The 20137-nt window shown below is 39.0% G+C and overlaps 1 protein-coding gene across 1 annotated transcript in view; it reads left to right on the top strand.

Moving 5' to 3' along the window:
* The window catches only part of LOC146453295 (uncharacterized), a 49326-nt gene that overhangs the window by 12303 nt on the left and 16886 nt on the right, over nt 1-20137 (top strand). The window contains exons 7-22 of the mRNA XM_085096778.1: nt 279-455; nt 1550-1644; nt 2588-2765; nt 3794-3964; nt 5492-5586; nt 7793-7970; nt 8163-8333; nt 9427-9521; nt 10175-10352; nt 10531-10701; nt 11749-11843; nt 12731-12908; nt 16304-16413; nt 16860-17162; nt 17633-17920; nt 18716-18982. Coding sequence (XP_084952904.1) covers nt 279-455; nt 1550-1644; nt 2588-2765; nt 3794-3964; nt 5492-5586; nt 7793-7970; nt 8163-8333; nt 9427-9521; nt 10175-10352; nt 10531-10701; nt 11749-11843; nt 12731-12908; nt 16304-16413; nt 16860-17162; nt 17633-17920; nt 18716-18982 — 2750 coding nt within the window. The remainder of the gene's footprint in view (nt 1-278; nt 456-1549; nt 1645-2587; nt 2766-3793; nt 3965-5491; nt 5587-7792; nt 7971-8162; nt 8334-9426; nt 9522-10174; nt 10353-10530; nt 10702-11748; nt 11844-12730; nt 12909-16303; nt 16414-16859; nt 17163-17632; nt 17921-18715; nt 18983-20137) is intronic.

Below are 20137 nucleotides of genomic sequence, written 5' to 3'. Positions count from 1 at the left end.
AGAGGGGTTCGAATTTGAAAACGTCTGGCGGACGTTTTCAAATTTCGCTGTTGTAACGCACTAAAAATCGCTGGTTGTACTATGTTTTTGTTCAACCTTTCGTCTTATAATCACTATTAATATTCCTTTAAATTAGCGATTGAGAAATTAATTAACACAGTGTTCAAAGTTTAAATTTAGTGAATTTTGGCCAAAAATCATATCTCCCATCGATCTCCCATGATACTGCCTCTTTAACTCCTTGCATACGTGTAAAAGTACTGTATCTATTGTTGTAGGATACGACTTATGCTCGACTTTGGGACATTGCTCACATCTTTGCCTGCCTGACCCTGTAAACTTTTTTCGCTGTGAATGCCCCGATGGCATGACAACTGTAAAGGAATCACAGTGGAAAGTGACCTGTAAGTGTCCCGATGGAGAGTTCATTAACTGGAATGGCCAGTGCAGAGACCGTAAGTAATGCAACTGCAAAATCCTGTTTACTTGATAACTAGAAAAAAGAAAGACGTTAAGGAAATGAGGCAGTATTTAACATAGCAAGCAATTTTGAATTTCCTGCAATTGACGTATCAAGCAAAAATAAAGCCTAAAATACAGGCCTGAAAGGAATGCGACTTTATAGGGAGGTTGCCTCCAAATACAAAGGTATTTTTGCGTAGTTTATGATTTTTGTACTGAAGAAAACAAGATCTTACTTTTTGTTATGTCTGTTATGGAAGAAAAGTAGTTTTTAGCAAGGGCTAATGAAATTCAAAAAGAAATTTGGGGGTAACTACGCATTTCTCAGAGACAATTAAGCGACAATAACGCTAAAGGGCTTTAAAATAAATAGCAATGTATAGAATATTTTTCCAAATTGAAGCTAAAGCTTAATTGTCTCTGAAAAATGTTAGTTACCGCCACTTTTCTTTTTGGATTTCAATGACCGTTGCTGAGATCTTCTATTTCCTTACTGTCAAAAACCGCGCAAAAATACCTTTGAATTAGTAGTCATCGTCCTCAGGAAATCAGAGCTTTTCAGACAATCCTGAGATGCGCAGAACGTGTGCGCAGTAGCAAAAGGAGGCACCCGTTCTTAACGCTTCTGGGCTGACTAGGAACAGTCTCCTATCATCTCTGGTACAGTTGACCATGAAGACGATGAGCTAGGCAAGAAGGGGGAGAGGCCGTAGGAAGTGCTCACTATTTACGCCTTCAACACTCTTTCAACATTAAAGCGCATTTCTTGGTGATTTTACTAATGTAGACTCGGTAAACGCATGATTTTGAATGAGCTTTAGAAATTTCTGATACACTACGGCATGACAATGTTTTTGTAGTCATTGTTCAGGACTGGGGTAAGCGGAGTTTCGAAATTTTATCGGTAGAAAAAGGTTGTATACCTGTAATCCTGCTTTGAATGTCTGTAGAAGTCTTGAGTTAAGAGATTGTTTTTACCAATAGACACGGTACTACCAATGCCATCGTAATTTATCCATTTAATAATTTGAAAGTGAAAAATCAGAATGTCAGTATAAATACTTGATAACGGTTTACTGTTTAACAGGAAACGCGCCATGGAATTTCACTGCAACTCCTTTGAACAATACAGCCATAGAATTGGCTTGGCTACCGCCAAAGAATCACCAATCAGGTCAAACGGTAAGTCAGTTGACTAAATTTAAGATGATGGTATCACACAAAATGGACGATCTCCAACCAATATATTGAAACGTAAGGCTCCAGGGCTGGGTTGTTCGAAAGCCGATTAACGTTAATCTACGATTAAAAGTTAATCGAGGTTTTCATTTCGCTCTTTGGAAGTGGTTTTAAAGCATAATTTCAAGCTAAAGGTAAAGAAAAGTCTAAGTCAAAACTGAGGGACAAAAATCTTTTGGAAGAATCTTTACCGATTAGTAATTAAACCTGAATCAAAGTTCACATTAATCCAGGATTAGCTTAATCGGGCTATGAACAACTGGGCCCAGCTGTACCTGGCGTACAAATAAATCGATGACCGGTGACAATCGATAACAATTGTGATTTTTGATTGACCATCGATTGGCCAACAAATACCAGCAGGAAAGTGCTGAATCCTAAAATAAAACAGTACATAGAGCTGTGAAAAGTTCATCTTCTCACTGGTATTTGTGAATATTTTACTTCAGATTGAGGCTAACCCTGTATAAATGCGTCTTTTGTCTTGTTATCCAGCGGTGTTGGTGAATTCAACAACAACAACTTACAATACTTTATTTACCCACGCTACATCTAGGAGTGATAAAAACTCGTTAAAACATGTGCGTGAAACAAAAAGCATCAAAAAGAAAAGAAATAATTGAAAAATTACTTAATTTAACTAAATTACTTAAATCTTAAATCTATCTAAAAACCTGCTTCTTCAAAAGACATTTAAAAGTAGAAATATCCTTGGCATTTCTAACATACGTAGGTAGCGAATTCCAAAGTTTTGCGGCTAGAAATGAGAATGCCTTATGGCGCCATTGTAGATTAAAATTGGGTAGCGTTAAAAGTGTCCCCGACCCTCTTAAATTATAATTACAGATTTAAAGCTCAAAAAAATCTTCTATGTACCATTATTCAGACGTATTACATTTACTATGGGATATTTCCTCATGGTGTCAATCATTGGCCTGTTGGTCGCACTACTGCTACAACGTTTGTGGTGGGTCGTTTGAAAGAGAGCGTCTATTACGTGTTTGAGGTTTCACCTGGTTTACAAGGCACGCATAGCATTGTGATCAAATCCAAGCCAAAGTCTGGTGAGTGAGCCTCATAACCTTCATTAACCTGCAATTTTTAGTGATATTACTAGCCCTTCGTCAGGGTGAATCCAGGCTAAATTACCGTATCCGCTTGGTTAATGAAAGTAAACTATTTTTAAAGTGTAGAGTTATTTTACAGTGCGACTACTGTTACCAGGGTCACTTAAACAAATCTGGCCAATCAGATTACAGGACAATAACAATTAATTTCAACCAAAGCTGATTGAAACAATCACGAGTGGACGGAAAACAACAGCTAAAACCCAAAAGTTTGGAATTATTCACTGTTCGTATCATAATTTGATCTGATTGGCCAGTTTTAGATGACCCCAGTAATAGTAGTCGCACTGTAAGGTGCGCGTTTATCACGTATTTAGTGATATGGTGTAAGTAAAACAAACACTTATGGAAAACAAGGATTGTTTTTAAATGTTTTAAAATGTTTCATAAGACATTTCTTTGTCTCAGAGTAGGCCTGCATCTTTTTTAGCTTTGTTTTGACTTTAACCAGGATAACCTGCAGCTCAATGGACCATTTCCGAGTTGCTTTGAACCTCATTATGAAAACGATGCTAAGTGCAAAGTTTCTGTTATGAAAATTAGTTTTCATTCATATGCAAACAAAACTAATTTTCATACGAAAAGTTTTGCACTTAGCCTCGCACTCATAGTGAGGTTCACAGAAACTCGGTAATGGGCTATTGATTTTTGTCTCTCGGCGCATTGTTTTGTTGTTCATTCTGTTGTCCTCTCTACCAATAATGTGAGACGTTGCAAACGGTGCAGGTCGCCCTGAGATGTTTTGGCGCGTGTTATTTTGACGAGCCCTATACAGGGCGAAGAGCTTCGTTAGCCCTTTCTTTTTTTTTTTTTTTTTTTTTTTTTCAAGTCTCATTCTTTATTTATGACGTCGCAGTTAAATGCTTTGAACTTAACGTATAAGAGATCAGGAAGATGCTACGATATGTATTTCTAGCTAGCTGCTATGGGCAACATTAATTGGTAAATTATTTCGTTTACGAAAGTTTCTTCTACGACAAGAGCAAGTTCGAGACCCACATCAGCTTCACGTTGCCCAGGTGGCTGGCTTCACTGTCAGCTCATGCCATCTGGTGCCTGCATAAAGATGGAATCTCTGTGTGATGGAAAGGTTGACTGTCCACAAGCCTGGGATGAACAACCGCAAAATTGCTCAAGTACGTTTGATCACCAAGAACACCTTATTAGTGGATAATTAGTGGATAATTAGTGGATAACACTGTATTAGTGGATAATTCAATTCTTAAATGTGAATAAGGGAGAAACGAAGACTCGGAACCCTTCGTGATCTAGTCGGATGCTCTAACCACTGAGCTACTGGAGACTCCATGGTGAGACTCTACTGGAGACTCTATTGCTCACCATAGAGTCTCCAGTAGCTCGGTGGTTAGAGCATCCGACTAGATCATGGAGGGTCGTGGGTTCAAATCCCATCTGGGACTCGGATTTTTTTCCGAGTCTTCGTTTCTCCCTTATTCACATTTAATATCTTGTTGTTGTTGCTTGTCCGTAAATTCAATTCTTAACCCTTTAAAATATTAACATATTGATTAACAAAACCTGGGTGGTGACGAATCATGGCAACGTTGTTCTCCTGGTAACTATTAACCAGTGTTTAATCTAATATTCAAGCAAATCATATTTATATTAAGAATAAAAAACTAAGAAAGAAAACGAACGGAAAAGAAAACCGCAAGAAAAAAGATTTCGGCAATGGAGACCGAGCGAATCCCAGGGTATAAAAATGGCCTAAAACGCGTTGACTTTTATGTCATATTTCTCAGATAAGGAAAACTAAAGTATGTGGAGTAAGAGAAGCCGCTAAAAGCAAGTTAAGCCACAATCCAATCACAATAATATATTATATAGCTGAACTGGTCCGCGCTGAAAAGGAGCATTCTGATTGGCTCCCTGAGCGGTCCGAATTTTCCTATACGGACCGCCAACATGGACCGCTTGCGTTAAAACGTAGGTTTGAAAGGAGCGTTTCAATTTTGACGAAAAAAAAAACAGAGCAAAAATGTTTTGAATTATGAATTAGGAACTATTCAAACCGTCATGTCGGAGTTTTTGCTTTCTTGCACTTTTTTTCGCACTGCTTGAAACATAACTTACAACTTTAAGGCGAACTGGAGAGTAACAAGCGAGAAAGTCTATGTAATAAGAACCTTAGTTTACTACCTTGTTCGGCTCGTATTGGGAAAATATTGGTCGTTTACCTTGCCTTCGGCTTGGTCCATAAATTTGAAAAAAAAAACAAAAAACAAGAAAACAAGACAAAACTCGACCAATATTAGCACAATAAGGACCTCAAGCTAGTTCAACAACATATATATATTTTAAAGTTCCCAGTTTAATGGTCTAAGGCCGAGTGGCCGAAAAGACTGATCAGTTAAAGAGTGTGAGTGCGATTAAACTACACTGAAACGATTTGCTTCGGTTCAAATAGTTTAAAACAAGAATATGCTTATAAAGAAAAAATGCTTTTTTGGCCTAAATAAACCCGTCTGTGAGATACACTACTCCACAGTTTTTTGCCAAGTAAGTTAATTGATAATTTGCTTTCAAAGTATACCAGGAGTTGCATTTCATCGCTGCCTGTTGTAGTTTTGTATGTTATGTAAGTCAGCTGATTCATGAATAGGACCACCAACTATTACAATAACGGTCTCGTTGTTTAACAGGAAGCGCTCCTGATCAAGTAATGGCAAGACCACTGAACAGTACAGCCATTATCGTATCTTGGTTACCACCAAAGGACAATCCCACTGGGCAAACGGTAACGGTTTTGATTTCATGTCTATAAACCGTTTTTTTTTTTTTTCGGTCTGAAAACTTAAATAGAGTCTCAACAACGCAAAACAACGGATAATTTATTATTGGACTGAAATAAGTTGGCGTCCTAACTTGTAACTTTTATGACCAAAAACCTGCGAGGCGGGAGAATAAGGGCAACCTTAAAGAAATATTCCTTTTTGAAAGCTCCGAAAAGAAAACTTCATGCTTAAATAAGTTGGCACCTCACTGAGTATGTACAAAAGCACAATTAGTACGAGTTTAAGGTGGCCGAACACAGTTTGCGCGCGCTTTACAGATTCTGTTAGTGATGCTATTAAGCGCGCGCTAGGGTTGTGGTAAGCAAATACTATCGACCACTCGATTTTATACCAAAAGGTAAGTTTTGCTCTTAAAATAACTTAGTTTCTCGTTTGTGAATCCTTCTTCATTTATCACCGAACAAAGAAATTGAGTTCACAATGAGTTAAGCCTTTTTGTACGCTTTTCATCTTTCTGAGAAACCATAATTAAAAGCCACGCATGCGCATTTGAACAAAAAATTGTGACTGGTTATTTTAATGGAAATAAACTGTTTTCTAAGGAACCGCTCGTTAGAATTTCGTGAAATTTGACAAAACAGTAGTTTTCTAAAAGTGTAACTTACCTACGAACCAAAAACAAAATCTAACAGAGGGTATCTTCAAAAAAATTAAAGTGCAAAACCAACATTTACAGGAGATCTGTCTGTTAAAATTACATGAAAGCAGCGTCACTATGTCAGTATTTTGTGGGTTTTTCTGGATACAAAATATGGAAAAAATCTAACGAGTGCATTTTCTAAAAATTAAGAAAAACCGTTATTGGTGGACGGTTAATAGCTTGCGTGTTGCCATGGCAACGGCACCTTGTTCAACAAGAAGCGTCAAAATTTATTCCTTCTTAGTTAATCTTGCACCATGCTAATTTCGGGTACTCAGAAGTACGTAGTTTTCAAACAATGTTTACTAACAAATAATGTTTACTAACACCTGTCACCGACGATTTTCCTGATGGTGGTTGACTGGGTTATGCGACAGTCTACAGCAGGCCGGAGGACAGGTATCCAGTGGACTTTTACTAGACAGCTGGAGGACTTGGACTTCGCAGACGACATCAGCCTTCTCTCCCATAGGCATCAAGACGCACAAGAGAAGCTCTGTCGTGTGGCAGAAGAAGCAGTAAAGACTGGACTCCAAATCAACATTGGAAAGACTGAGGCCATGAGAGTGAACAACAAGCAGCAAGATCCACTACAGCTAAACCAAGAGAACATCAAAGAAGTTGACAAGTTTGTTTACCTGGGCAGCGTCGTGAGTAAAGACGGGGGGACAGACGAAGACATCAAGTGCCGAATCAACAAAGCCAGACACGCCTTCAACACCTTGAGACCAATCTGGAGATCAACAGCCCTCTCACTCCGCAACAAGATCCGCATTTTCAACACCAACGTGAAGTCAGTCCTGCTTTATGGCTCAGAAACGTGGAGAGTGACCAAGACCAGCACCCACAAACTTCAGACTTTTACCAACAGATGCCTCAGAAACATTCTCAACATCAGATGGCCAGAGACTATCTCCAACGAACAGCTGTGGGCAACAACAAATCAGACCCCAATGGAGACTGAAATCAAGAAGAGAAAATGGAGCTGGATTGGCCATACTTTGGGGAAGCCTGAAACCAACATCACCAGACAGGCTTTAGACTGGAATCCACAGGGGAAGCGCAAAGTTGGTCGCCCGAAGCAGACCTGGCGGAGAAGCATTGAAGCCGAGACGAAGTCTACCGGAATGTCGTGGGCCGAACTGAAGAGGACGAGCCAAAACCGAGTGCGTTGGAGGAGTGTCGTTGCGGCCCTATGTTCCTCGAGGAATCCAGAGGCATAAGCAACACCTGTGTAATGGAAAAACTGTGTTCGGCCACCTTAAAGAGAACTATTCTTCTCCTTTCTCGCAAGGATTGAGGGATTGCGTTAATCACTAGTCTCAGTAATTCTGAATAACCTTTCTTAGCCTAAGCCCGCTTTTTTTTTTTTTGCTTAATGATACGCCATTACAACTAAAAGGATATGAAAACAAAATGCTTCTTGTTGCTTTTTAGTTTATAAGACAAGGCACCCTTGCTGCGTTTTCCTGAGAGTTCACATTGTACATATTCCTCCCAATCAGCAGGCTTACTACATCTACTATGGGACAGCATCAAGTGGAGTTAGTTCTTTACCTGTTGGTAACACTACAACCAGAACGTTTGTGGTTAACAACTTACAACAGGACATTGTTTACGTGTTTGAGGTATCACTTGGTTCATCCGGACGACGCAGCTATCCTGTCTATTCCAGCCCAAAATCAGGTATTCAACAGTAATGTTACATCAATGCATGAAGAAATATGTTGTATTAAACGGTACTTGAAATGCCATAAAATCGTTTTCGTCTTATTTCACCACTTCAGCTTTCACAGACCTCTCGAATTTGAATCTGTAAGCACTTTTTGATTCCCCATGAAAAAGAATATTCTCACTTTCATAATTGCATTTTATCAGTTTCCCCCACGACAACAGAAAGTCCGGTACCCACATCAGCTTTACGTTGCCTAGGTGGCTGGCTTCACTGTCAGCTCATGCCATTTGGTGCCTGCATAAAGATGGAATCTCTGTGTGATGGAAAGGTTGACTGTCCACAAGCCTGGGATGAACAACCGCAAAATTGCTCAAGTATGTCCACACATACCATCTTATTATATTTTCAATTTTAAAATTGGTAATTAGATCGCATTACGTAAGAAAAGCCAGTCATATTTGTATTATTTGTAACTTAATCTATGTATTTTTATATTTTGAAGATCATTTTAAAAAGACTTATTACTATTATTTTATTACATTTGCTCACTACTAACTCTGATTTTCTTGGATAGCCTTTTCAGTAGCACCCTAAGTAAAGATCATAGCATGTTATAAGGTTCTCTTCCTCATCAGTAAAATATACCTAAATAGAACTCGAAGCCAACACTGTGTTAGTTGATAACTCAACTGAAAGAATGAAAATAGTGACACGCATTAACACACTAATTAACAAAGCTGTTTTCATTTGGAAACTGGGCGGCGACGAATCATAACAACCCAGCCTCGTTGTAAAGAAAGTGTCTTCTATAATTCAAATACGTTATATATCAAGAAAAAGCAAGAACAAAAGATTGTCTAACTGTTGCCAGCGAACGCCGAACGAACCCCAGCGTATAAACTCAACCCAAAACGCGTTGACTATTATGTCATAAATTTCAGAGAAGGAAAATTTGAGTATGTGGAGTAGGAGAAGCCGCCAAAAGCAAGTTAAACTACAATCCAATCACAAAAATATATTATAGCTACTGGTTTAATGGTCTAAGGCTACACAAGACCAAAACTCAGAACACGAAGAAGACACATACAGACCGTGCCTAGCGCGGACGGGAGCAAAGACTAGTGATCACTTAAAGAGTGTGAGTGCAATAAACCTAAACTAAGTTGACACGATTTGTTTTGGTTTTGCTTCGGTTTAGCTAGTTCAAAAAACGAAAATATTTAGAAAGGATAATTGCTTTTTCTGTCTAAAACTCCGTCTAGGAGATTGTTCCTATACTTCTACACAAGTAAGTTAATTGGCGCATGTACTCCTTCAGCGCCTTGCTGAGTTGAGAATTTACCTTCAAAACATACAGGAGTTACGTTTTATCGTTACCTGTTGTAGTTTCGCATGCCCTTTATGTCAGGATTTTTTTTTGTCAAGAAGACCATATACTATTACCATAACGGCATCATTGTTTAACAGGAAGAGCCCCTGGTCAAGTAATGGCAAGACAACTGAACAGTACAGCCGTTATCTTATCCTGGTTACCACCAAAGGACAATCCTACAGGGCAAACGGTAAGGGTTTTAATTTTCTGTGTAAAAAAAATACCCCCGTCATGATTACGTCAGAATAGCATTAAAGAAATAGAATCAATCAGATCGGAAAATATCATTGTCTCGTTGTGTTAAATTTTTGAAGCAGTTTCTTTTTCCAAACATTAAGCACTATGCACTGAAATAAAAAGAATGTGCATTTTTCATTGTAATGAAAAGGAAGGTAAATACTTAAGTAACGGAGCCACTTCGGGTGTAAAAACTCATTCTTGTTTATTTTTGCAAATCTAGCATGGCACTATATGCAAAACAACGCTAGATACCCAGATATTTAAATGAAGTTCATCATCATTTTCACCATCATACACTTATCGTCATCATCATCATCGTCATTGTTTTCTTGAGGACTGCAACTTTATAAAAGGTCGTTAGTCGTATGAACACGCTAGCCATCCTGTTGTTTCGAGGTCTCTGAGAAAAAGAGCTGAGTTTGTACACCGTGAGTTAAGTGCTTTACCAAGATTAGTCAGTTGAATTTTAGCTAATGCTACTTAACTATAACGAGAATATGAAAGGTAATATTTATTCTTGCTTTTTGAAGTTATAAGGAAAGACATCCTAAACTGGTCGCGTTCCTCTGGGGGCTGACAGGGTGCATATTTCTCCCAATATAGGTTTACTACATCTACTACGGGACAGCATCAAGTGGAGTTAGTTCTTTACCTGTAGGTAACACTTTAACCAGAACGTTTGTGGTTAACAACTTACAACAGGACAATGTTTACGTGTTTGAGGTATCACTTGGTTCGTCAGGGCGACACAGCTATCCTGTCTATTCCAGGCCAAAATCAGGTATGCAACAATTACAAATAAGTTGTATTAAACAGTACTTGAACTGCCATCAAATCGTTTTCGTTTCATTTCACCACTCCATATTTCGTGGACCTCTCGAATTTGAATCCTCCTCAGTCCTTGCCCACTTCCCTTCTTGCTTACATGATAAAAATATTCTCACTTTGCATTTTATTAGCATCTCCCACGACAACAGCAAGTGCGACACCCACATCAGCTTCACGTTGCCCAGTTGGCTGGCTTTACTGTCAGCTCATGCCATTTGGTGCCTGCATAAAGATGGAATCTCTGTGTGATGGAAAGGTTGACTGTCCACAAGCCTGGGATGAACAACTGCAAAATTGCTCAAGTATGTCTTATCGCATTTTATAGTTAACTAGTGGTAAAGGATAGTTTTCAGGTTTTCCATGTTATTGCCCAAAATCACTTCTTTTTTTTTTAATATCTCTACTAATCTTTAAATGTAATTTCTCACGACCATGCATTGCTTAATCGTTCTATTTCAAAAACGGTTCGTTTGATTCCATGAAGTCCAAGGAAAGCTTGGATTATTAATTTTCCCCCATCTGATTATTTCTCCTGATAGCCCCATCACTAACACAATAAAGGTCAGTGTTAAAGTGCTCTTCTTCGTAAGTGAAATATATTTTCAAGTCAGCAATGCTACTGGTTAAACCTGAAGGCGTGTTATATCAGATTCCCCGGCGTCTTCCAGACTGACTGTGAGTGGAAATTCATGGCAACCTCATGCACATGCTAATCATTTAACCAGCTTTTAATGTAGAATTCGAAACTATCAAAGAAAATGTGAAGAAAAGAAATAAAAGAAAGAAAAGAGAAAAGGATAAAAAAAAAGAAACAAAGAAACAAATTTCCTTCTAATTAATCTGTACTCTCGTCAGTGAACCCAAGCATATAAACCCAGCCCATAATCTACCACGCTACTGAAATGACGTTCATCAGTGACAAGAAAATTTAAGTAAATAGGGTAACTGAAAATCGCTAAAATCTGGCGAAGCTACCAAAACATGTCAGTAGCCAGTGCTAAGCGCGCGCCGGCTTATTTACTGATTTTTTAATACATATATTCAAAGTGAGGCGCAACTGAACCCAGCTGACACGATTTCTTAGCATTTTTTCTGTTCAAATGATTCAAAACACGGTAAATTTTTATTAAGATTTGACGTTCCATGTACAAAAGTTTACTGCACTTGTCCAACGTATTTCTTGGGGCCGGTTTTGATAGCGGCACCATGTATTCATTTAGAACTATGGTGAATTGATAATCTGCTTTTAATGCTTTCATGACGGTTACGTTTTGTTTTCACCTGTTGAAGTTTTGTCTATTCATTGATTTTTTACTGATTTATTTGGTAACGGTCTCGTTGTTTAACAGGGAGCGCTCCGGATCAAGTAATGGCAAGACCACTGAACAGTACAGCCATTATCTTATCTTGGTTACCACCAAAGGGCAATCCTACTGGGCAAACGGTAACGGTTTTAATTTTATGTGCATTACCGTCTCTGTCTCTTTTTCTTCGGTCACATGACATTGAAAACACGAACTCATTCAGACAACACCTTGGTATGGTCTTGTTGCGTTAAATTTGTTCAATTTAATTACATGATTATGATTGTAATAGAGGCGAAATAATGCAAAATTTTTCACATTCAGATTGCATAGACCAAAAGTTGTTTTCAAAACAACGATAACCATCCTCGTTTTGAATTGTTTGACGTCTCTAGATTTTAGCAAATTCTGTTTCCACAAATCAGTTATGTATCATGCACCAAAGGAAAGTAATGTGCATTTATCATAGGTAACTGAAAGCAAGGTAAATACTACTATAACGAAGTAGTAACAGGTGTAAAAGCTCATTCTTACTTATGTTTGTTGAACAACTGGCTTGATACAATACAAATGCCCGGTCAAACCAAACTGTTAGATACCCAGAGAAAATATAGTACAGCACCATATGCATCATAATGATTATCCTCCTCCTCCTCCTCCTCGACTTTCTATTCCCCCTAATGATCCTTATCCTCATTATCAGTAGTTAAGTTAGGTGTCTCTTTGGAATTTTCGAAAACTGTTTCTTTTTTTCGCCGGGATGCCGATTTCTCGGACATTTCAACTTTTAAAAGACCTTCAGTGATCATGTTAACAGGATGCCATGCGTGGTGCCAGTGAGGAAAAGTAAAAAACGTTTGAGCTACTACACCTGAGGTCAAGTTGCTTAACACGATTATTCATCTAGTAATTCTGGGAAACCTTTTTACCCAATGCTTCTTAGATTATTAGAAATAATGCAGAAACCAAACTGTTTTTTGTTGCGTACTCCTGAGAGTTCACATTGTCTATATTTCTCCCAATGCAGGTTTACTACATCTACTACGGGACAGCATCAATTGGAGTTAGTTCTTTGCCTGTTGGTAACACTACAACCAGAACGTTTGTGGTTAACAACTTACAACAGAACTTTGTTTACGTGTTTGAGGTATCACTTGGTTCGTCAGGGCGACACAGCTATCCTGTCTATTCCAGGCCAAAATCAGGTAGGCAACAATTACATCAAGTCATCAAGAAACATGTTAAAAAGTATGCGAGCAAACTCTTAAATTCGTCTTTTTTTCCACATCAGTGTTTGGTTTTACCAACGCAGTTGATTATAAGGTTACCGCAGTTTCTTTAGCAACTAACCTCGACAAGATTTCTGCACAGCAACATACATTAATTATAATATGTATACATTTTGCGCCTCAAACTCTGTTGACGCTTGCCGTTTTTGGAAGAGGGTTAATATAACAGTGGTGCAAATAAATTAATGTGTGAGGTTGCGCGGAAATCTTTCTGTTTTTAGATTTCCTGTTATTAGTTAAAAGGATCAGCGTCATTATTTCTTGAGCCAAACAAAAGTTAAAGCTGGATAAGTTTTTTTCCAGTAGAACGCATTCAACCAATCTCTAGAGATTTAAATGACAACTTTAGAGACGACCTGAATGTTAGGTGTAGTTCATAATGAGAAACCTTTTGCCAACATGGTGGCGATGACTTGACGTGTGTGGTAAAGGTAAACTCGCACTACAAGCCTAGGTGGCCCACACGGCTGGAGGTTAACTTGGTTACTGTAACATGAAGCAACTAGGAGTCAGTATTGCTACAACCCCGGATGGAAGGTTAGTCCAGCTTTATGCCGCCTGCACCCTTTTATACACCTGGGTGGGGAGAGACATTGTGAAGCAAAGTTTCTCCATGCGTAGGAAACAATGCACCAATGAACAGACCAACCTAGCCTTGAACCACCGACCCTCCGATCTTCCGATTGTCCCATCGAAAGTCCGATGCGCTGACCACTACACCACCTCGCCTCCACACCTCACGTGTATGCTACATATTAATAAACAATTATTCTACCAGCGCGCGTTGGATATGAGATCATAGATAGCCCTCACATCAAATAAGTGTGAGTGGAATAATTATTTATTAAAAAAAATCAAAAATACTACTAGGTCTTACTGATTCCGCTTTGAAAAAACAACCAGAAAACAATTTAATGGTCCGTATTTCTTGGCCATGATATAACGGGTCATATATCATGGCCGCTAAGCCAATCAAATCCTTGGAATTGCATTATACAATGATCCAGGTTTTAGTAATTAAGAGTAGACCACCTTATCAACTTTTTTTTGCTATTCGTTATATGCAGGGGGGGCTGGCAGCTGCCTTTGATCTTGCCGCTTTTCGGAAAGTGATGATCGCCCCAGTAAAGAAATCTGTCAATCAATCGAAAACCGTAACGAGCATGCGCGAAATGCGAAGGATTCATGCTATTTTGTCTGTGGCGACTCGACGGAGGAAAACGCATTCGTATTAAGTCATTGTTACTTTACTGTTAGCATGTTATTTTGCGGTAGTACGAAGTTTGAACACTGCGATTAATCAAGACCGCTGGAATGAGGTGCCAGCTTTGTTTTAGGTTAGTAGAGTCGTCAGCAATGAAATTGCGAGCGACATGTTTTCAGCGAGTGTATGTGGTGAAGAATATGATTTGTAGTGTAGCGAACGATTATGGTTTTCGTCGTCTCAGGAAGATATTGTACGTCGACAAAATAGTAGAGTTCAATTTCGATTGTTGTTCAGTTCTGAAGAAACTAGAAGCCACGCAGTGTTTCACGACTGTCATCGCGAAAGCCCAGAATGTAAGCTTATTTCTCAAGATCGGCTTGGAACTTTAATGTAAGCGTATTAAAAGTATTTGCGCCACATTTTATGCGTATCAACTGTTGAAAGCGTCGTTACGAATGAAACAGCATGTTTATTTTACGGAATTCTCCCTCTGTTTAAATGTTGCGTGACGACAGTTATTCCTGTAAGTTTAATTTTAATGCACAAATTGTTTAAATGCATACACAAGGAAAACGGCTTGAGTCCTTAAGAAATTTTTGGATAAGAAAATTTTGCAACTGGAAAGGATAGCTGATAAAGATCTCAGAAGAAGATTGCTCAACATTATTGTGAATAGAGCTACCAGGTTTGTATGAGTGGTTGCAAGGGTGTTTGTCTCTTGTCTGTATGGGGAGATTAACTTACGTGAAAAGACATTCAGGTCCTTATTCTCTCGTGCAAAAAATTGGGAAGTTGAGTTCAGTAGCACCGGGTGAACAATGTACTGGTACAATGAGATCTTGCAGAAACCACATGCATGTACAGAAACCTTGGAAGGTACATGTAAATATTATTGTATTACCTGTCGCCCTTTACAATACAGATGTCCATGAACACCTGTATCGGTATGGTGGTTTTCCCCCATTGGTGGATGCCAAAATGGGGCTACTGGGAATACACCCTAACAACCAACTGCAAGGGAGATACAGTACCAAATAGATTCCGGGATGGTAAATCAACCATGGTTTCTCTATGTATTGAACCGCCATTTCAAAGAAGACAATCTAAAAGTAAATTATCACCCCTTGATAACTGAAGTGTTTCTAGCAACTCGAGGATTAACCCAGCTGACCACATTACTCTGCAGTATAATTATGTCATCAAAACATGACAATATACATCAGAACTGTAACATATTGCAATACTGTTTAATTGGTACATATTGTGTAACATAGTCAAGTGTAATTAGCATATTGTAAATTATGCAATTACTGCACGTTTTCACACACTTGCACAGTGTAATGACTGGCTGGAGTATTGCTGCGCCCTGCCTCTTTTATGTTCCAGTTCTCACCCCAGAGGTATGACAGACAAAATCTAAATTAATGAAAGATAACTTCATCTCTTTAAAATGATGAGATTCATTACCAAGCATACATAATGAATTCAAAAGTCAATATTTGTGGCTCACTCGGCAAAGTTGAAGAGCAAAATGCTGCTAACATCACCTCTCAACTGCTCACCATTTAGAAGAGATTAGAGAAGAAAAATCTGTTGTTGAGAGTATGGGCATGACAGTAACATTTTAACTTAAGCAAAACAGAGAATTAGATCATCAGAGCATCCACAGTTTGTTGACTCCCAGTGGGTAGTTGCTGTAAAGGGAGAGATTCTACAGTGTACTTAAATGAAAAAATCTATAGGGAAGGTAACGATAAAGTGAAATGGAAGAAGTCTCACTGGTCTAGCCCTGTGAACTATGTGGGTCGTTGGTTACAGTATTTTCGTTTTTCGCTGCAGAATTTGCATCCGTGATCCCTCTTGATGACCAAACTTCAGGTAAAAGAGAGACCGAAACTTTCCTGTGATGTTTGGACGTCGAATAGCCAAATTACTTGCGAATCCGCACAGACGCGCCTTCACATAAAATCGCCGCCATGTTTGTTTATCAAAAAATCGGTACTTAGTCTCGCTCGGTCAAATTTCTTAACTGGGGCGATCATCAATACTCGGTTCCAGGCCTCGCTGCTAGCCCCCCCTGGTTATATGTTTTTCTTTATTTCAGATGCTGATTACCAGCCGGTACACAGCCTGAAGGCTGTCATTGTTAATGCCAGTACTATTGTTGTTAGCTGGGAAAAACCAGTGGACGTGACAGACCCCAGTATTATTGAGGTGTGCATGTCTTTGTATTAGTCTTCCCCAACTCGGTTTTACCCACAATCATTTTTAAATGGATAGAACTATGGTTCTGCACTGGTGATACTGAGTAATAAGTGATTTGAGCTATGCTAGGAAAATGTATGAATTGACCAAGAAGCAATGCTATCCGATTTAAAGCGCATGGTACTTGGTTCGTCCAACCCCTCTCCCCGAAACAATGTTATAGTCAACAGAGCATTTGAGTACAACGGCTTGGCATTATAAGGGGGTGGGGGTCGGGGAATGGGTCTTTTTCGTTGGTATGTAAATGTTTCTGCACAGGGGTAGCGTGCGTAAACGCATATGGGAATTTCTCCCAAGACTTTTGTCCTGGCATGTCACATAAGTTTTAAGGGTTCTAAATGCTCATGTTTCATCTCCATCCCCTGCATGTCTGATCTGCCTCGTCTGTTTTTCAGGGCTACCGGATCAAAATGTCCTACAGAGATGATTTCGGTACAGTCTCTACCGACTATTACAACACCCCAGGTAGAATACCCAACCACATATTCAAGTACCTCCCATTTAATACCAATTACACTTTGGAGGTGCGCACAATGTTCAGAGAGGACAAAATCCTTGGACGGCCTATCTGTGTTTCCATAACAACGCAACCTTTCCGTGCTCCTGTGGATCCTTTGCAAGCGACAGCAAATGTAGACAACACCGTGACATTGTATTGGTCTTCACCTCAGACCATTGATTTGAAGAAAAATTTGAAGGTAAGAAAGTTTGTATTTCCACTTGCACTTTCCCCTGCACTTACTTCTTTCCAGAGAACGTCTGGCTAAAAGGGTGAATAAACAGGGCATCAAGGGAAACCTACTTAATTCAAAACGAACCTTACGTGTGGCAGTTCTAACGCTTAGCAACAGTCAGCTTGTGTTCCTCAAACTGAAATATTTTCGGCAGAAGTATGGAAAACTCGTTGTTTATCTGCATTATTTAACTTGGGAATTATACACCCTTGTACTAATTAAGTTTCTCCTGTGTAACTGATGTTAAAACTTATGGTAGCTACATTAATGTAATGGTATGGATGCTTGACGTGCTACACTCAAAATTACTAAGACCGCACTGCTAAGCTTGCGAACAATATAGAACAATTATATCGTTACCATGTAAGCCGCCAAACTCCCCTAATTTTCTTCTCCCAGAGTACTGAGCTCATGTTTCTTTTCGTTTTTTCTAGTTTTACAGAGTCTACTGGAATTGTCCAAGCTGCCACAAACAGAGTGGCTCGCAAATTGTTGGAAGAGAAGAAACCAATTACACGTTTACAAACATGCAGCGAAACCAAACGTATTCGTTTGCTATCCACGCGGAAACAGCCTTTGGTATTGGAAAAAATGCCACTGTTTCAGTAACAATAGGCCGATACTTTGGCCAAGTTCGTAATTTGAGGGCGTATGTTGATCATAGTTACAGCATGACAATCCTTTGGGATGCACCCAGTAACATTGATGCTGACGATATAAAGGTAGGTGACGATCCTGGAAACAGTTATTATCCTAAACATGACTGCTCCTGTAAGTATGACATATAAATCTTCTAATCTTTACTGAATTTAGCCTCCCACGCAGTCGTTGTTAGGGGGACTCATGTTTAACCTCCTCCCCTTGTGGGGAGGAGGTAATACGAGTCCCCTTGGAACGACTGCTTGGGAGGCTATCCTGAGACCACACCAAGCTTTTCTATTTTAATTCTGGGAGTTTAGATTGGAACTAGACAGGGTTATTATGCTATGAAATCTTAACATGAAGAAATTGCGAACCCTTCTTGTTTTTAGTGGGAGAATTACGCAATCTATGACTGCTTCGACGATTAGGGGAAGACATTATCCTAACCATCTCGCGAATTGTTTCAATATAGATTTTAGCTACAAAATGTAATACATTTGTTTCAGAATAAGAACAATGTTTTTCAACAGCAACTTATATTTTTTTGGCACTAAGCACCAAGTAAAAGTATCCCGTTAAGAGGACAACTGAGTGTTATACCATTCTTTAGGTACAGTACACAGTTATTCTTTGTAGAAGAAAACATTAATAAGGTTTGCTAGCCATTAGTTCGTCTAGATCTCCTTTGCGGCTATCTAAGATTTCTTTCTAATTTGACCCAATTAGATCGTGGTTCATTTGATTGTGAGACAATCTAATCTTACCCCTTTTTTAACTTTTGCGGCTAAACATCCTTGATATAGAAACCATAATCATTAATTGTGGCTTGTAGCCAGTAGTGACTTGGAACTGCATGTTATCTCATTATTTTGCAGTTCTATGTGGTCCGTGAGTGTAGCTCGTGTAAGGAAAATATCATCAGAGGCTTGACTCGGTTCAGGATGGTCGTTTTGGCTGGACATAGCTACGATTTTTACGTTAATGTCGTAACAAATTATGGAAAGGGGAGCTGGTCACTTGTTCGAAAGAATGTACCACCGCTCAGTCTAAAAGTGAGTTCTGCGAATGCTTCCCAGGTCGTCGGCCGCCATGGAACACAAGTGCACATATACTGGTCTGGGCCAAACAGTACTGAGTACTTGGTGAGTGAATCAAACGCGAATCAACTTTATTTTAGCCTACTGTAACCTCTATCGATGACTATTGTTAGTATATACACACATTGCATCCTACTTTGAAAAAAGTCTCCTTGTGTCTTATCCGCGAATGCTGTAATTTAATTTCTATCTGTGGTAGACATTAAGTAGTGAAAAACGCGCTTTACTAGCTTCGGCTTAACCTTAACCGGGGAATAAACAGACAAGAGGGCATTGTATTCCTAAGTAGGCCTGTTTACCCAACCCATCCACACCACGTTACTGAGCATACGTTCTACGTGTCTAGGGATGATCAGCGAAACTCTGATTTCTTTAATTTAAGGACGGCACCTACTAATTGGTGAAAGTAGATATATGAAAATTTACTTTCATCTCTTTACCTCTACGAATTCACACTGATATGACCAGCTCCCAGTTGGCTTGATAGCTCAATTGGTATAGCACTGCAATGGCATTGCAGAGGTCATGGGTTGGAATCCCGTTCAAACCTAAATTTTTTCAGGCTTTCTTTTCGAAACCGCCTAAACTGCGTATATAACTGCGGCCAGCCACGAGCATTCCCTTATTCAGGCTGCTAATTGACATGTATTTTTTGCAATTTATAACAGTGCGGGTAAAGAAGATCTTAGTAAGGGTTATTCAAATCTAAAAACAAAATTTAGGGTAGCCGCTTCAATTTGGAAAAAAAATCCAGACATTGTTTGGTATGTTAAAACGTTTTAGAATGTGTTAAAAAACTATCCCTGAAAATTACGTGGCTTACCCCAATTTTCTTTTTGGACCTCAAACCAATCCCAAAACACAATTTAGAAAGGAAGACAAATTAACTGGGACCAAAATCTAAATGTTAGATTAACAACAGCACGCGGTGGCATTTGGTGTGGACAATCATGATTTTGTAGGTCTGTATCTTGTCTTCATCTAACACAGACGACAAAAATAGCAATTTTTCAGCTGACTTTTTTTAACTATTGAGAGATGCGGCTCTTTCTTCAACTCCATAAGTTAAGTTTTCTCTTAAAAGCACGTTGTTCTGGCATTAGCGGTTTTCAGGTAATTGCTAGTAACACTGCACTCGACGAGAACGCCTCTGAGTAAAGTTTAAAACTGGTCTGCGAATTGTCTGCTGGAAAACAAACT

Source organism: Pavona decussata, unplaced genomic scaffold, assembly GCF_977016875.1.
Source record: "Pavona decussata unplaced genomic scaffold, jaPavDecu1.1 SCAFFOLD_339, whole genome shotgun sequence".
Lineage (NCBI taxonomy): Eukaryota > Metazoa > Cnidaria > Anthozoa > Scleractinia > Agariciidae > Pavona > Pavona decussata.
The sequence above is the reverse complement of the archived record's forward strand: the minus strand, read 5'-3'. Positions and strand labels throughout refer to the sequence as shown.